General features: G+C 45.4%; 1 protein-coding gene across 2 annotated transcripts in view; it reads right to left on the reverse strand.

Moving 5' to 3' along the window:
• Positions 1 to 11000: 11000 nt before the first annotated feature.
• whrna (whirlin a) overlaps positions 11001 to 18808 on the reverse strand; it is an 85482-nt gene continuing 77674 nt past the window's right edge. Inside the window, exons 9-12 of one of the 2 annotated variants that reach the window (XM_034603250.1) lie at positions 17858 to 18434; positions 16840 to 17006; positions 15067 to 15189; positions 11001 to 11258 (exon numbers count right to left, since the gene is read on the reverse strand). In XM_034603250.1, the coding sequence (XP_034459141.1) occupies positions 11076 to 11258; positions 15067 to 15189; positions 16840 to 17006; positions 17858 to 18434 (1050 nt within the window). In that variant the 3' untranslated portion in view covers positions 11001 to 11075. The remainder of the gene's footprint in view (positions 11259 to 15066; positions 15190 to 16839; positions 17007 to 17857; positions 18435 to 18808) is intronic. The other variant, XM_034603251.1, reaches the window with a different exon arrangement.

Below are 18808 nucleotides of genomic sequence, written 5' to 3' on the forward strand. Positions count from 1 at the left end.
CTCGTTTCCAAGGCGACATGAACTCAGTGTTAGACTGCGACACAGATAACATTCACTTTATTGCCCAACGCTCCAGTCCTGTGCTATCGGGTCGCACTGTTCAGCATTTACAAACATTATGTACCTAAACTTATACTGTGTCCTGAACACAGGTCTTCACTGTGGACGGGCGTCGTTCATGTGACTGAAGTCAGATTAGAGCGTTAGCTTCACAGCGTCCCATCAAGTTCCCTCTGGAGCTGAGACGCTCACCATGGCAACGCCACAACACCGACTCTGGCTTCTCTTTCAGAGTCGGCAATAAAACATGTCCCATTCTCCAGGGGTACAGACGTAGGGTCAATACTACAGATCTGAATGAGGAATCAAAGTAATTTATTGGTCAACGGCCAGTTTGAGCTTTTCACAGACATACAGGCATTTAGATTGGATATGAACGAACCAATTTTATAGCATAAACAAGGCAGAAAAAGATGTGCACTAGTTATGTTTACATTTAACCTAACAAGGTTTATTTAATTCAAGTTCTATATATTTGCTGGTATTTGTGTTTTATTCTTGTTAATCGTTTTTTGTGGCAAAACTGTAAAAGATCAAGCCTCAATTACATTTCTTTGTCATAATGAATTGATGATATCTTAGGAAACACTGCAAAACTTAAAAAAATATATATATATTAATTTAATATACATTATTTACTCTCTACTGTCAGCAACCCACCAGTCCCCACAGATCCATATCAATCTGTTCTCAGCTGCTGCAGGGCTCATATTATAAAAGGCAAGCGTTCAAACTCTACATTATATTATATATAAAATGCTGTTTGAAGCCGTATTAAGAGCCAGGAAGTAAATAAACAACAACATCAGCAACAAGTCAAAGACCTAAACATCAACAGAGAAACATCTCGTCAACCTAATTAAAGGGATTCAGAAATAATAATAACAACAGAAAGCACTGAGAGTCTCATTATAAGAAGTAGTCGCCATGTGTCTCGTCTTCTTTCATCAACATCCCAGATTAGCACAAGCAGATTATTAGTCTGGAGCTTCTCGGTGTCTCTCAACACACAAACCTCTCACACACACTCACTCTTCATCAGAGGGTGTTTTTTGTTTTGCTCACATATTCAGAAGCACTCGTGTGCATCCACAGACACTTGCTCCCTCTGCATCCTATTCATACACAAATGTGAGTGAGTCGTCGCACACTGGTTCAACAAGACGACCCACAATGCATGTGGAGTAGAGGAGCAGGACAACAGGGAAACAGCCGCCTTCAGGGTAGAAAGACCGAAAGATCAATATTCATATAGTTTGTCTTTTCCTTCTGTATCACACAAGGGATGAGGAGTAGAAGACAAACAGGAACATATGAGCTGCTGTTCGATTTAAAGATTTACTCAAATACCTGAGTGCGCTTATTATTTTTGTCCAAAACTCTAAAATGGGTCGTTTTCCATACATTTTACTAAGAGTACTGCAATTTCAATATTTCTTCTTCAACAAAAGTGTAAATATAGATACATATATTGAATATTTTTGCATTTTAGAATTTATCTTCCGGTTATAAATACATCCTGTATTGATTGGTGCTCGTAACCAGAGGTAACAGCCCTGTCAACTCTTACAATGCTAGTTAAAGGAGGTTCTACCGTGTTTGTGTCTCACACACGTTTACAGAATGTATCAGCGACAGCAACTGGATTCAGAGACGAGCAGCAGATGGCAACAAACTCGGTGAAATCAAAAGGTTGAATTCAAAACAACTGCTGATAAGAATAAACTGAAGAAAGCAACTCACCTGTTGCTCGGCTCACGCTCCCTGTTCATTACTGGGGGGACTGAGGGTTTATCTCGGCTGCCAGATGGGAGTTATTAAGCTGCTCTAAAGCCCTCAGAGGGGGCTCCGGCGATTGTAAACAGACAATGATCATTATACATCCAGGACATGAAGCAGTAGCCCTGCTCCTGCTCACACACACACAGACAGCAGGGCTCTGACCAGCTGACTGTCAGGTGAGCTCAGGCTGCATCCAGGACGGACAGGTGGAGATACAGGAAGAGACAAGAGAGGAGAGAGGAAGCAGGAGAGACAAGGAAAGGGGGAGATTTTCTGCCAGGCTCCTAAAGTCATTCTCAGGTTAACCAAAGCTGTCAGAGAAGGAGTCAGACGTTTAGCTGCAGTCGCCTCCGACGCAGCCAGAGCGACTGCGAGCTGTTAACATGGCCCAGTGACCAGGACGGGACAGCTAATCTCGTTAGAAGGAGCAGACAGAGGAGCTGAGGACACAGGAAACACGGTGCACAGGAGGCCGACGAGGAATTTCTATTCAAAGACATCACCTCCGAGTTTGGTTTAATTTTGTGGAACAACGATAAACACCAAAACAACACAAAGGCCATCGTGTCAGGGCTGAATTATTCCGTTTTTATTTCAGTGATGTCTTAAAGGAGACTCTATTCTTGATCTGTATGATATTAATCGGTAACCAGGCAGCAAAACCTCTATAGGGAAGAGTTCAGTTCATGTGATTAGTTGGTGAGCCTATAGATAACACTAGCTTACCAGTACTGACTTGACATGTCACATAAAACAAAAGGTTTCTGACCCATTGTTCCAGTTTGCATGAATAACAAAAGACTCAACTTATCATTCACTGTCAGAATAGTCGTATATGAACCTCACACACACACACGTTAGTGCGGAGGTCACAGTGAAATTTACAACTGTGGCAGCCAGTATTACTTTTCTGCACAGACCTAATGAAAACATGTTCTTACTGAGAGCCAGCAGTCTCCGTCAGAGCTGCAGGTGTGAACATGTATTTGCTTTGTTGCCAGGTGATGTGTTTTTTTTGTTTGTTTTTGTTGTCGTTCAAATTAAACGGTGCAGGTCCTGGGATGCAAGACAGATTTCAGATTAGAGGAGAAACAACAGCAACATTACCCCTTTTTTAAAGAAACACACAAGTAGCATGTCCCACCCTCTGAGACACTGAGACAGCTCAAGGGAAACAGAGAAAGACTTGCTCAACAACATCCAACGCAACTTTAAAACCAAGTCCAACCAGTTGGGCTGGTGGGCCGAGGACCACAGAGAGATAACACACGTTGGCCAATTCACTTTCACTTCATGAGAAACATTTGACTGTAAAGTGTCTGTAACCAAAACCCACAGTTTTCTTACTCCACTCTGAACCACAGACTGTTTATGAAAAAGCAAACAATACAAAAGTGACAGAATATTGTGGTGGAGGACTCGCGAATGACTAATAATGAAGTAGCTGCAAACACCATTTAAATCAAAGCAACACAGTCCTGTGGAGAAACTTAGAATCAACAAGACTAAACATCAAACTCACCTCAAGTTGCAGATGTTCGGGTGGATCGAGGCTTTCGGGAGAAAGTGCAGATTTCAGACCCGTCGCAGCAGCAGCAGGAGTCTGTTGCCTTGAAAACCACAAAACTAAAGAAGTGAATGGACGCGGCTCTGCGTCGCCATGGAAACCACACACACCCCCAACAAACCCACACTTCCCTGAGAAGCTTTCCCACAAGTCCACACGTTCACTAAACAACAACAACAACAACAACAGTCCAGCAGCTTACACGCTAATTAACCGTCGCTACTAACGTCAGTGCCACTTTCAATTAATAATAAAAAAAACTTCCTTATCGTTAGCAGCGCTTTACTTTACGACTCCTACAGAGAAACTCACGCAGAGGAAAAGAGGAAACCACGTTAAGTCGCCCGAGGGCCGATGTGGTGTTTTCTAATTCGTTCTCTAATTGTCGGATGAGCTCATTTATCACTTAAAAGCGGAAGTTTCTGTTATTAACGAGGTTAATTAGCAGTTCGGCGGCGAGTGGCACTGATTTAATAGTAACTCTGGGCAGGGGGTGAATATTCAGCCCCGATTCTGGTCTCGAAGGCAATTTTCTGCGCTAAAACCCCAGAATGGTTCGTGTCTGTCCCCATCACGTGTTCTCAACCCGTAAATACACATTTTATAACCTCACTTAAAACGCAGCTGTTTGATTTGAGGGGTTTGTGGGGGGTGATGTTACCTGACAGTCAACGCTCAGGGGTAAATCTACGCCTTTTAGAGTCAAGGACTGAGTTGTGATTGGTTACGAGTGGGGCTCAGGGGCGGGACTTACACCGCTGAGGGTGTAGTTTAAAGAAGTGGACACTAGATGGAGCGATTTCACAACTTTTCAACATCATTCCATTATAAGTGTGAAAATATTTAGATATAACGAGTATTTGGGAACAATTGTTGGTTATAATATGCAAAGGTTCACATATTTTAAAGTTTTTTCTGTTTAAATAATGGCTTTTATCAGTATTTATCTAGTTTTTATTCGTGTTTATCTAGTTTTTATTAGTGTTTATCATTTAAAACTTCACCCTCTGGTCTTTAAAGGTCTCTTCCACACTTTAATAATTTTTATGATAAGTGTGTGGGTAGAGAATGTAAAGAGAGAAGAGACTCCTCCTCTTCTTTGTACCAGAGTCACCCTGACTTTAAGGCTTATCAATCCGAATAGACTCATTCTCTCTAATACAGTAACACAGAGAACAACATAGTTCAAAGTATCTGAAGGTCATTGAGCCGCAGAACTTAATCTGCAGCAAACTTTAGTCTCATGATGAAACATTGCAATAACTCAGAGTCGTAGATATATTCAAATTAAAGCAAATTACATGCAATCTCACGGGATCCACATACATGTAGAGTAGGAACATGTGTCGAGCGTCTCCCAGGAGGTTTTTGTGCATCATGTTAAAGTCAGTGTAACAGAGACGTTCCAATCACACGTTTGCCTCCACGAGAGGAAAAAGACAATTTCATCTTGGTTCAGCAGCAGCAGCAACAAATGTCCAACTCCAGTCGAGTCCTGTTGGTATTCACCAAGCGTAAAGCCAGAGCTTCATATGGTCACTGGCACCGAGTCGAGCTGGCGTAAGCAGATCTGTCAGGGGAGGCAGCCTGTGCATGTTCCCTGCTTCCAGGAAAATAAAAAAGACAGAGCTGCTTATTGAACCTGTTAAATCTCATAAACCTGACATATGAGAGAGAGAAAATTAGCAACCCCATAATCATCTCTCGCACGTCGAAGAGCTGCAATCGATCAATATTTTAATTTCCTATTAATCTATTGGGGTTTGTGCACCCAGTACCATTTCCTATCATAAAGAGGAAAGTCAATATTTCGCTTTTTATCCAACCAGTTATCAAATTTGCAATTATTTAAAACCGAGAAAATGCAGAAAGCATTTACATGTGAGAGGCCAGTGATCAAATAAATGTTAACTTGATGACATCTGTTGTATTTATCGCTGCTTTGATAAAGGACCAAAAAACAAACAGCAATTAACACTGAGTCAATTTAAACTGAAACGAATCAATTAAGACTCGGGAGGAAGAACAAGAGACAAGTTTATAAATGAAAGGAAACAGAATGATGCACAGAGATGCCAAAAAAGACATTAAGACATTAATTGGCTGTTAAAAGAGCAGATTTAGTGGAATCTGGCTCCATCACTGATGTTGGGTGATAAGATCTGATCTACAGTCAGTGTTGGGTTGAGGTTGAGGTCAGGAGTCTGTCACGTTCCTCCACAGCAACCTGGGAAAAGCATTTCTTCATGTCTGTGGATTTGTGCACAGCAGCGTTGACGTTCAAACAAAGTTCTCCCAAAACTTCTGCTGTTTAAAAACCACTGCACGAGGTTGATTTCTCTTCTCTTGACCCAAACAAACCAAGATGTTATCCGTGCAGCACAATGCACCGGCGAGAAATAAAAGCAGACCACTTGCCAGTTTTTGTGCAGGTATCTTTATTGAAAAATTAAACACACTTTCTGTATAAACAGCATGTCATTGTACAACACTCATTTAAAATGTGGAGGAAGCAGGCAGAGAGACGGAGGAGCTGAAGGACGGAGCGACTGGAACCCGAAGCAAACTGGAGGCGGACGAAGTGAAGTGGTGCGGCTAACGGAGCGGGAGGCACAGTCAGTGAAACAAACAAACATTATGGATGGGGTCAACAGGGGCTGATGGCTGCTGCGGCTCTGACCTTTGTTTTGGAGGTGGGTGGCTGGGGGGGTGGTGGTGGTGGGGGGGGGGGGGGGACTCGCAGCTGAAGTCAATGTCTGAGCCGTCGTGTCTCGAGTGGGAGCCGAGGCCGCCACCTCTCCGTGTTGGCGTCTGATTAATGGGACTGCCAGTGGCGTCCATCGCTTCCCTCCATCATCCCACCCTCCTGCGTGGCCCTTTAACACCGGGGCAGAGAGACGAGGGCCCGAGCCGCCGGCGACACGTCCACCAGGAGACGCAGTCACAGTTTCTGACTCTTAGCGATTCTCAATCAGTAAACGTGGGGTTAATGGAACAATGGCTGTCGTTTTTCCTGAAGAACTTCACAGTCATTCGACTTTTCACACTTTCTCTGAGACGTGTTTGCATTTATCTACATTTCACCTGAGCAGGGAACCGGCAGCACGGACGGGGGGGGGGGAGTCAGTGTCTTGCTTAAGGGAACTTTGGCATTGATGGACACGAGGAGCAGTAACAGGGAGTGACTCAGTGATTCTCAGGTTAACGGGAAATGTTTACTTGTTTACTGATCTTTTACTTTCTGTAGCTGCGATGTTTTCATTGACTGGAAATTTACTCGAACAAACTCATCAGAATTATCACTATTTATTTAGGCAGTTTTTTTATCTCTGCCAAGGACGTAATATTTTCATCTCTGTCCATTTGTGTGTAAGTAAGATCACACAAAAACTTTTGTCATAGAATAATTCAGGGATTTTAATTTGAAAAAAATGATTTTCCCATGATTAGGGGAGTGATATTTATGAGTGTGGGGAATTTCCAAATAAAAACTGAATCCTGTGAATTTAAATGTGGTTTCATGAGTTGTGCACTTTGACTTTCTAGTTCCAATAATAATAATAATCTACTCTGTTTCTCATTTGTAACCAGAAGTATCTCTCAGGCTTTTATTCTTTAATTAATATGAACGACCTTGAAACAAACCTGATTCGTATCACATTTAGAGAAACACTTTACTTCTTTCATCAGCTTCGATCACACGGACGTTCTCCTTGTTTTGTCTCGTGTGATGTTTTAAACGCTGAAAAATAAAAACCTGTGTGGCTGCGATTCTTTCAGGATGATCTTGTTCTTACAGAGTATTTCCACCCAGACACTCTCCTGCTGTCATCTGCCTGAACGTCTATCTGTCTCTGTCAACCAGACACACACACACACACACACACACACACACACACACACACACACACACACACACACACACACACACACACACACACACACACACACACACACACACACACACACACACACACACACACACACACACACACACACACACACACCATGAATTGTAAGTCTGCTCGCCTGTTGTTGCTCTGAGCACTTTTGTTTTTCCTGATTTTGTTTGCAACATGTGCTGAATATGCAAAGACTTGTTTCTAATCATGTTAATGGTCGTATTCAGAGACCATGGAAATCAACAAACTATTTGCATATATGAATAAGAGCTTTTATTTAAACTGGCCGAGGCCGGTTGACTTGGTAATGGAGCCGCCGACACCGACGTGTTCTATAAACCCTGCGGCAGGATTAATGGTTAAAGTCGTCATTTGAATATGATTTGCAGGCGCAGGTTTATGATTTGTTTACTGTGGTGAAACCTCATGTGTGTCAGCTGCCAGAACCGGACACAGCAACGACGTAAGAAGTCGAGCGTCTCTGTGTTTGTGTTCAGCCTCAGAACCTCCTGGTTCCTGATCTTCTCCTTCAGTCTCTGTCCTCGTTCCTTTTGTCTTTGCACGTTTGAATGATTCATCAGGCTCCGGGACACACACAAAGCTTTTTCATCCCAAATGTGGAACACTTTCCATCAGGGCTCTGTTCTAAAGATGCAAGCGCTCGATTTAAAGAGCTCAGTGCATTTAGGAGGAATCCAAACTTTGCCTCTAGGGGCAACAACCAATATTTTGGGGGGCTTCATGGTGGAGACGGATATTCAGGCCGAGACACCGTCTTCCATCTGCCGCACTCTTTTCACAATCTTGTATATTAACAGCTTTTTGCATATGAATGAAGATAAATGAAAAAAGCCAACAGCTGATGCTTTTCACTCCAGCCCTGAGATCTTCTCCCTCACCTTCAGATTCTGCAGATTCACACCAAGAATCCGTCCTTATTATGGGAGTAACATGCACTAAATCCACCTGCCTCTCCAGTTCAAAGCCAGGTGTGCATGCACCTTGGCGTCGTAATGGTTTTATAATGATGATTTGCTCTGTGGTGAGGGAGAAGGCTTCTCTGCAGAGGATCACTTCACTGTTTCACTCCTTGCACGAGCAGACCATCTGTGTGAGTCTCAGCCCGCTCATCAACGCGATGCCAGCAGCGGCAGGCAGCTGTTTTTCAGTAAAGAAGCCCGGATAAAACCCGCTGTGCCCGACCTGTAGGAGCTAAAGAGCCAAATATCTTTCTCACAAGCTGGTGGAGACCAAAACTGAGCTAAAAGGAGGATGAATTCACCACTGGGACAGAAAAACGAGTGAAAATCAATCAGAGAACGACGATAAAATATCAGAATTGTGTACATGCACCGTTTAGAGGCCAAAATCAATTCATGCAGATTCAAATTCAGGAGACAGACTGAAATCATCATGTTATAAAATGACTTCAAATGAATGAATGAATGAATCTATCAGCAGATCATGGTTGGGCCTCACGTGCACACACGTCCTTGTGATGACCTTTAAAGAACCTGCAGCCCTCACTTTGTTTCTCTGTGCGTTCCAAGACGTCACATTTTGAAGGAACACAGCAGATACGGTGTCAAAACAAAAGCACGAGCGAAGTTCTCTCCGCTGTCAGCAGAACGACCGAGGAGTGTGACGGCAGTTTCTCACAGAGCTGCCCTGTTGGCATTCTTCACAGAGCTCAGACTGCCAGACAAACCCCCCCCCCCCCCCCCCCCCCCCCCCCATCTCATTCTGCAGCTCCCTTCTTGACATTTGCATTTGTTTCATTTTCCGCCTCCTTCTTCTGAAAACACTTTCACACATTCTTAACACACACACTTGATTAATTGCTCCACACATCTCCACCTGCAGCCTGACGTGAGTTTGTGAGATTGACACATGGACGATGTTTCGCTGTGCACGCTCCCCACGCTGTGCACGCTCCCCACGCTGTGCACGCTCTCCACGCTGTGCACGCTCCCCACGCTCGCCTGCTTCCTGAGAGGAAGCAAATCATCTCCACAACAACAATCACTTCCAGTTTGATTCTCGACTCACTCTCTCATCCTCTGTCTCCCTCTCTCGCTCCATCTCTCACTCTACCTGATTGCTTATCTCCTAATTGCTTTTCTATAAATGGAAAAAATCTGCGCACACACACACACACACGTGTTCCATGAGTGAGCATGTGTGGAGGAGTGTCTCTAAAATCTTTGGCGGTGTCGTCCTCTAAACGTCTCATTACTCGCTTCTCGGGAGTAATTGCTGCGCAGAGCATTGGCTTCAGCGAGCCCCCCCGCCCCAGGGTGGGAATAATTAAAACTATGAAATTACAAAATAAAATCATCAATTGTTATTCAGCACGGGGAGCAGCAGGTCTGAGGGGAAAACTCCCACAGAAAGTGAGAAATGTCTCCAGAGAGAATTCATCTGAACACGACAGAACTGTGTTTTAGAGCGAGTTCGGGAACCTGACGGGGCTTCTCGTTAAAGTTTGAATCCTTAATTGAATTTTCATGGAAATCAAACCCAGCTTTTGGTTCTACTTTGTGGTTGGCGATCGCAGGTCAGTGTATTTGTTTTCTTGAAGTGATTTGAACGGGGACACGGCCTCAGAAGGAATCCATTACATTGTGGGCGTATCTGGACGAAGGGGAAATCCAGGATAAGGCTTTTTTTTTTGGACATTTTCACCAAGTTTCCCAGGGAATAATTAATGAATAGATCTTTATTTAAAAAAAACGTAGGCATATTAGGGATGTGGGTCAAATATACAATCTGGATCTAGCGGCCGGACTGTAAACACTCCACTGTGTGACATCACAGTTCTCGCTAACTCTCCTAACTTTATATCAGAGCTGCATTAAGTTACTTGCAAATGCGAACTGAATATTTTCTGCTGCTGCGTCACGTTGACAAAACTGAATTCATTTAACTCAGCGAGCTGCAGGTCACAGGGTCAACTCCTCTGATGCTGTGACGCAGAAGGTCGTAGTTTTCTGCTTGAAATTAAAATCAGATTGAGCTGTTTGGTGTCGCTGGAGAAGGGGAAACAGAAAACGACACCTTCGTATGAATGAAGTTATAAATATAAATACGAGCGTGTTGCCGTCAGCCTGACATGACCCAATGTGTCTATGAAGGCCTGAATTATCATCTCTGAAATATATTACTATATGTTGATGCAACAGAGGTTACAGATTTATAATTCATATAGGAGTATCTTTATGTGTACATTATATATATATATATATATATATGCATCTGTATCTACATTTGTTCATTTTTACATATACAAACCCAAGCTTGCAATGAGCGTGAAACAGTCTTGGCTGTGCAGCCGTCTCCTAGAGAGAAGCAGGAAACAACACAGAGCGAAACCGCGGGAACGAGGGAGTGCTACGAGAAGTTCCAGTGGGTTTCAAATGGAAGTAAATCCAACGAGATTCAACACAATCAAAAAAAGGTACAGGTTTCATTGTTTCCCATAGTAGTGCATAAGGTGTCACAGTGGGGAGGTAACATGTTGAGGAGAATCCTGAACAGAGTTCACAGTGGAGATAATCGCTGTTAAATCACGACTCGGGAGTTGAATGGGAAAAGAGAAGGGGCTCGGAGATGAGGTGGTGGCTTGTTTACGTCTATCTTAACGAGTTGTGCCATTGAAATCAACAGACGCTTGGATGTCACGGCCTTCGTCTTCTCCACCCACCGCTGCTCCCTCGCTGCCGCTGCTGCTCCCGTCATCCTCCTCTCTCCCCTCCTCCGCTCCGCTATAGCGCCACGTTGAACTCGGTCACCAGGAAGTCCACGTGGTCCCTCTCTTTGGTCTTGAAGGCCTCGGCGATGATGCGCGCCGCGTCCCTGTGCTCGCGGCCCCTCATGGAAACTCCGTTGACCTCCAGGATCACCTGACCCACCTTCAGCTGGCCACAGTTATGAGCGGACCCTCCTCTCTGAGGAAGAGGAAGAGAGAGAAAACGTCGTTCAGGGTTTTTCAAAGTTTGGTCTGTGTTCCTCTCTGAGAAATAAAAACTTCTGTGATCAAATACAGTCGTCACCACAAAGGTCTGAAAGGTAGAAATCGAGTTTAACATCCGTACTTTTGATCCGTTAACACACAAACAAATGAAGTCGTCAGCATTGTGCTATAAAGGTTCCTCATTAGCACAAAGAGAGAGAGACACACTGTGCACATTAATATAAATGCACACGCACACATCAGGTCTCAGCCTCAGCGCACACTGAGAGAAGACGTTCAGTACGAAGCGGGTGATGCACGAAATGAAAAGCTTCCTTCTGACCTGCACCCCTCCCTCCCTCCTCACACATCTCATCTGTGAGGAGAAAAATGTCGTCTGCCGACATCGTGAATCTTCTCAGAGTCGCAGGACAGCTCAGGTCTCATTTGTGAAGCCTCAGCTCGTTGGCGGTGACATTCGAAGACTCCGGGCATGAAGCAGCAGATCTCTGCCCAATAAATCCCAGATGGATGCGTGAAACTTTAGAGCGCCATCAATTTCCGCAGCCGTGGACACAGTCTGAACTGAACAGAACTGAAATGAAGGTGTTTGCTTCTGTCTCAACATCTAAGACGACTCTGCTGTGGACAAATTAAATCCTCAGGACACTTGATATCACTGTTCAAGTCATATTTGTTGCAGAGGATGTCATGACTTCCATCTTTGCTCCTCTCCAGCCTCTGCCTCTTTAATCACAGTCAGACCAGCCTTTCATTTGCTTTGCATGGCTCTGCAGTGTTTGATTTACGTAATGAAGTCTGCTGTTTGTGGCGCGAGGCAAAATGCAAAGACCCGTCCGGCGCCTTTCTACTACAAACCTCTGCAGATCATGTCACTGCAGCGTGGTCGAGGAGCCTGCACGCAACATTGAAACACAACAATCTGCAGGTGGACCAATGGAGCTTTGTTCGGGGGGGTGTCAGACGAGCTGCTAGTTGTGCATTGTGCATTGTTATTAAGATGGTGCAGAAGATTGGACCAGACTACTGAAGAGATGTTTCAGAAGCTCCAGTGTTTTGCTGTGGGGAAGAGGAGCTCTCTTTACTTCAGAGCTTTGGCTTTTTAAACTTTGCAGAACTTTTACATTTACAAAAAACCTTTTAAAACCCTTTAAAAACAGGGAGATAAAGACGAGTCCTGCTGCTTTCCTTTTTGCAGTGAAATGTCAGCAATAACAACTTTGTAAATCCATAAAATATCAGCAGTGTGCCACAGAAAAACAAATTCCACTTTATGTCGTCTTAGAAAAACTCGCTGAGTAAAAATCCTCCTCGTCAGTGTCACGTTCTCCTCCTCTTGACTCTTGCAGCCGACCTCATTATGAGCAGCAGTATCATCTCCGCTCTTATTTACTGAGCCTATAACAATTACCCTGAGCTAGTGGAGCGTCGTGATGGGAAGATGCCGATGATAACGGCCTGTCGCCTCAGGAGGGGAGATGAGGGACTGATAGCGGTCGGCTGGCTGGCGGCCGCTCACTCATTTGTGCTTCATCTTCCTCCGCCGTGATTGAGGCGACCTGAGGTGAGAGATGTTCGCTGAAACGCTGTGCTCGCTTCTGAATACAGCAGAGAGACGCTGCTGTTCAGGGCGTCGTCAGAAACAAAACCAACAACTCCCCTGCAAAGAAAATGTGTCATTCTGATTGGTCCTGACTGGGAGAAGTAGTTCAGGTTGCGTGCCTTGCTCAAGGGCCTAATAACACTGAGTTAGCGTCTCCCTGGTGTCAGAGCAAAGTTTGAACGGCTTATTTTTCCACCTTGAAAACTGCTCAGAAAAAAATCGCCCCCCCGCTCCTTTCACAAGTGACCTGGAGGCGGCCATGTTATTAATGTCTTCAAATAACGGTGAAGCCACGCGGTGTTATTGTTCAGGGACGCAGCCGCAGCGGTGTCACGTCTCCTCTCATGATCGATGGGGTTTGGATCCAGACAAAGAGAAGTTTGGGGGAAATCTGTGCAATTAAAACAAACGCGGAGCCGTAATTAGAGGCCGATGAATAATTTAACCCGATTAACGTTGGAGTCAACCTGCCGGAATAGTTTAAACAAACTTTATCTCTGTGCAATGGAAAAGAGATTTTGAGTAATTAGTCCTGCGGAGACATTTCTCTGATGTTGCATCAGTTCAGTGGCTTCATCTCTCAAACCCGACATGTCGTGTCATGACCTGCGTGTCGAGGTGGGAATCGAATCAACGTGCATGACGCTGCAGAGCTGATCTTTAAAAGTCAACATTTGGTTTGCTTATAGTATAATTCTTTGCAAAAAAAAACAAGAATATTACGATTGAAAAAGGTATAAAACTGTAGCTGATAATCTACTGATAATACAGCAGGAGACTGGATCACCACTGTGAACTTCTTTGTATTTTCCATTTTATCTTCATGTTGCTCTGCTGCTTTGTTATCAATGAGGTGAAGGAAGCTGAGAAACATTGTCCCACGTAGCAAACAAGCATCTTTCACGTGATATTAACCAAGCTGCCTCCTCGTTAGAACAGCATAAATAACAGCACTTTACACAAACCTATAATAGAGATAATAATATGTCTGGCACTGCCACAGCGCTCCCTGGAGGCTGAGAAGTGTAGGTCTGCTGTATCGTGCTGGAACATGATGACTTGGCTCTTTAGCTTCTGAGGTTGCCGGTTTCTTCTTTCACGTGTACAGATGTGTGCAGGAAGAGGCTCGGATCGCATCTCGTGTTTACGACGGTGAATTACAGATCCCACCTGTACGAGAGGGAAACTCGCAGTGTGTCGCTTTACAGAGACGTGAAAAAAGACGACCCTTCAAACAACAACCTTCACCTCAAACCTCAAACCTCATCCCTCCTCTCCTTAGCAACGCTCTTGCCTCCTTCCCTCACACTTGCCTTCCTGTTCTTCCAGCCCACTCTTTGATTATGAATGTGCTGATTTCCAGCCCTTTTCACCCCCCCCCTGCAATCAGAAGAGCAAACCCTCTTTTATTTCAATCACCACCTCTGCAGAGTCGGAGGTTGAGCGACGGCTTTGAACACGGCGTGGACTTCAGATTCCGCCTCTGATCTTCAAATTGTAACTCCTGCTTCTTTGTGTTCGGGGGAAATCATTAGTGCTGCAGACAGTCCTGATCTGATGCTTTGTTGACTTGCAAAAAAGCGCACAGGATACAGATATGTGCGCGCACGGTCACAGCAATAGATTCCTTCAGGGGGCCACTAACACGTCAGGTCTAGTTTGGCTTTCAATATTTCAGATTGCACTCTGCACAGTCGGGAGATTTGAATTTCCAGTATTTCTAAAAACGCACACATAACGGCAAATGTGGCTTGTGCGACTCCGCGGAGCTTCGATGTTAAATTATAAACACAAACATATCTGGACCGAGCCTCAGTCTTTGGCTTTTATGTAAAAAATGCTTTACAATCTCTCAGAGTGCCTCCTGCCTTCACTCCCAAATATCAACATACACATTATACCACCTGCCGGGTACTGAAATAGTGACTGCGGTGACCTGCCTCCGTCTCCAGGCACTCAAGCCTTTTCACGAAGGCCATTAAAGTTGTAATCATCTTTGTGCGAGCAGCGGCAGCGTGGACTGAATTAGCCCGAATGTCAGCGTGAGTTCAGCTGCAGCGTGAAACCGTGCGACGCCTTGAAGGACATCGAAGCGTGTGGTGCCGTCGCAGGGGAATCAACAAAAAAACTGATTTAATAAAAGGTGAAGCTTTTATTTTCCTCTTTCTACCCGACTCACCTGTATCGTGACGATTCGTGGCAGCGGCTGGCGAGTGTTGGCTCCACCTTCGATGGCGATGCCCAGGGTGCCGGCGCTCTTTGCCACCCGCACTAGTGTCGAGGTGGGCTCCAGCAGCCCCGGCTGAGGTGAGGGATACGACAAGTTAAAGCACCGGAAGAAGATCAATCATAAACAAATATATTCACAAACAACGGCCATTTCTCTGCCTCCCCTTTGTGCCACTTTTACACTTGCTCAAGGGTCATCAGGTGGGTTTCTAACAAGGCATCTATGAAACTGCAATTTAGAGACTTCTTGCTTAGTTTTAAATATTTCGCCGACAACCCTGCACCAGCTAACCCACTGTTTATTTTTTACTGACAGAAGAATGAGTGGAAACAAACGTCTTATTTAGTCGAGTTCTTTACGAGCCCATCATTTGGCTCCTGTCTCCGCCTCTCGCTCGACGCTCTGGCAGTAAAGTCCCTTCAGCCCTCACTTCTCCTGCCTTTCAATCCAGCCCTAAAACAGACCTTGGTCCTAACGGCCCCGCTCGTCATAAACAGTCTGGATACTCCCATCGTTCCTACCCCCCCGATCCATCAGTAAGAACCACAGAGTGATTTGAGAGTTGAGGTTTGCGCTGCTCTCTCTTTGAGCGATGAAGTAAACGATGGAGCGTGTGATTGGGCGAATGACGTGAGTGAGAAATCAAACACAAACCGTGAGTGAAACAAAGGAAACAAACTGAGAGCGAACAGACGGAGGAGAGAAGAGATCAGTTAGGACTGTGGAGGGAAAAGATCAGCGATACATCACATTGATTTATCAACCTGTAACACACACACACACACACACACGCACACACACACACAGACACACACACACAGTTGTACTTCTACACTTGTGAGGACCGATTCCAGCTTAAATTATTAACGAACATCTAACTCTACCCTTGAAACTGCAGCGCAGGACTTTCAAGCTCTTTCAAAACAAGTTCAGCAAATTCTTTTTCCAGCCAACCAGTGTATAAATATATAAATATAAAGTTTTAAATGTGTTTTTTTGTGCCAAATTTCGTGCACTAGAAACCAGAAAACCCACCAGAGAAAGATGACTGGCAGTGAGGAACCAAGACTGAAAATAAAAAATGGAGAATGCATCTCTACTTCCTCCGATGATCCAGAACTGAAGCCAAGATATCTTGGATACGGGCGCAGCCATCTTGCACTGATGGCGTCATTTGGAGGACAAACTCAAATTGGAGTGTGGCTCCTCCTCATTCGAGATTTATACACGTTATACTGTTTATTACTCACTGGCCGAAGGAGACAGAAGTCCTGCTCTGCAGCTTTAACACTAAACCCCCCCCCCCCCCCCCTGAACGGCCTTCGATGAACGATCGGACTCGATGTCGACACTTTCCCAAACACGTCCTCGTCCCAACAGATGCCCTCACTTTTCAAAATCTCATCTTCCCCACAAGATCTTCAATTACCAAACACGTTCGCTCTTTTTTACAAATGCCCTCAATTTCCCAGAGAGGTCTTAGATTTCCAGAAATGTTTTCCACTTTCTCACAAACGTCTTCATTTTTCTAAACTCTTCGTCCTCGCTCTGCAAATCCTCGTTCCCCGAAAAAAGTCTCCCCCCCTTCAAGGTCTCCAACTGGAATCAGTCCTCACAGAGACAGAAATACAACAGTGCACAGACGGCGAGGTCGACTGAGAACGTTCTTCATGTCCCGCCGTTGTTCTGATACACCCCCCCCCCCCTCTCCCAGCCCCTCACCGGTTTGGAGGGGTTGCTCCCCCCGCCTCCCTGGGTGTCTCGGGGGAGGCGGGTGCGTGAGGAATGGGGGCTGCTGTCTTTGCTGACGTGTGCTGACTCAGCTATGTCCACGCCACTGTCCTCACTGAGGGTCTGGCCGCTGTCTGACAGCTGAGACAGGGCGCCACCTGGGGGGGGGGGAAGACATGACGTCAGGGAGTCTCAACCAACATGGACTGTTTTCTAAAGTCTCTCTGTATGTCAACACTTTGTCTACCTCCGCCCAGGAGCTATGAGCTCTCTAGTTTCTTACTGGTTTAAGCTTTTTCTCAAATGGCACTGGCAGCTTTTTGGATTTGTAATTAAAAAAAAAGAAAAACAGCAGATTTGAAGATTTAATACAAGATTTAAAAGTTATTTCGATTTATCCATTTAGGGGTCATATGGTACAATGCTCTGGATAATTGAGCACATCAGTAAATACGTATTTGAGAGAGATTATAAATATGTTTTTATACTCAAACCTATAACTGAAACTGCTTGAATTTCCACATTTTGAGCAGGAACACTGAATCCCCTTGTTTTACAACCAAGAGATAAACTACAAATGTTTTTCGGAAGCAGAGATTCGTTCACAGACGATAAATGTTGTACGTCAATGGTTCTGTGTTCTCGTGGCCATGTTTTCAGCTCAGTCAGCATGTGCACTGATAGGAAGTAGCTCTGCCTCTGGTGCAGGAGCCGGTTGTCTGTCCTCGTAACGCTCCTGTAAACCGCTGAGTGACGAGGGACTCGCACCATCAATTCTGATGCTGGATTCACGGGGAGGAAAAAAAATCGGCTCTTGGCCAAAATGCTCTCATGAAACACGTTTTCGAGTTTAGTTCTTTTCTGCACTAAATATATAGATTAGAATTGTTAGGGTGTCAGCTTGGGCTCTGGGAATTTATACCTAATGAACACATTAATGATGTAATTATTAGCTGCAGAAACATGTGGGATTTGAACACGTGACCCTCCCGGGATCCACCTTCCTCACCTTGAGCTTGTGGCAGCGGCCGCACTTCGTTGACGTCGGGCTCTGCATTGGGCCTGTGAACCTCCACCGTGACAAACTTCTGTTTAGCGGCGGCGGAGGAGGCTTTGGACATGGACACGGGTTTGAGGGGCAGAGACGGGGGCGGATGGGGAGCAGGGAGCGGAGGTGGGGGTGGGGGAGAAGGGGAAGGGGCGGTGGGTTTGGTGCCTCTGTTGGGGGACTGCACCCGGGGAAAAGGGCCAATATTGTGCCGGGCGACCATGGACAACTGAGCAGCTGCTATCTGCTCCTTCTTGGAAGGCAGCGAAGGATCTCGCTTTCTGACGGCCGCGTAATCCTGCGCCGGGTCCCTGGCGGGCTCCCGTTTGGGGCGTGGCGCGGGCGAGGCGGGGGCGTGTCCTGACTCTTTGCTATGGCTGTGGGAGGGCGGGGCCGTGAAGTACAGGCCCGAGTGGGAGGATTCGGACGAGGGGCATTTGTTGAGCTGATCTCGTCTGCTCGGGCGCCTCTGCACCCCCGGGGGGGGCGGAGGCTTGAAGGAGGGGGGCGATTCTGCAGCGGTGGACTGAACATCATCCTGAAGTGAGAGGATATAGTCATCATCATTGATTAGGGGTTGTCACAATAAAGTGTAGCACAATATACTGCATTAGAGAACGTGACCATGTGCATCATGGGGCTGAAATCATGAAATCGTTTTGTTTGCATAACGAACAATTACATTCACACATTGACACAGTTTCTACAAGAAATGAGCTGCTCTGCAAAGTTAAAACAATCCTTTCTGAGCGGGCTCGGTCACACGTAAGCGAATATCGGGGGTCAGAGTTCACGGAGGCTGAACTCCACGAGAAGCCAAGGCTGTGGATTCACTGCGGCCACAGGAAGCGAATGTTTTATTCGCCTCCTCGCTCTCACAGATCCAAAGTGAACACGAGGTGAAGGTTCGCC

Source organism: Hippoglossus hippoglossus, chromosome 12 (assembly GCF_009819705.1).
Source record: "Hippoglossus hippoglossus isolate fHipHip1 chromosome 12, fHipHip1.pri, whole genome shotgun sequence".
In the NCBI taxonomy this organism is placed as follows: Eukaryota; Metazoa; Chordata; class Actinopteri; order Pleuronectiformes; family Pleuronectidae; genus Hippoglossus; species Hippoglossus hippoglossus.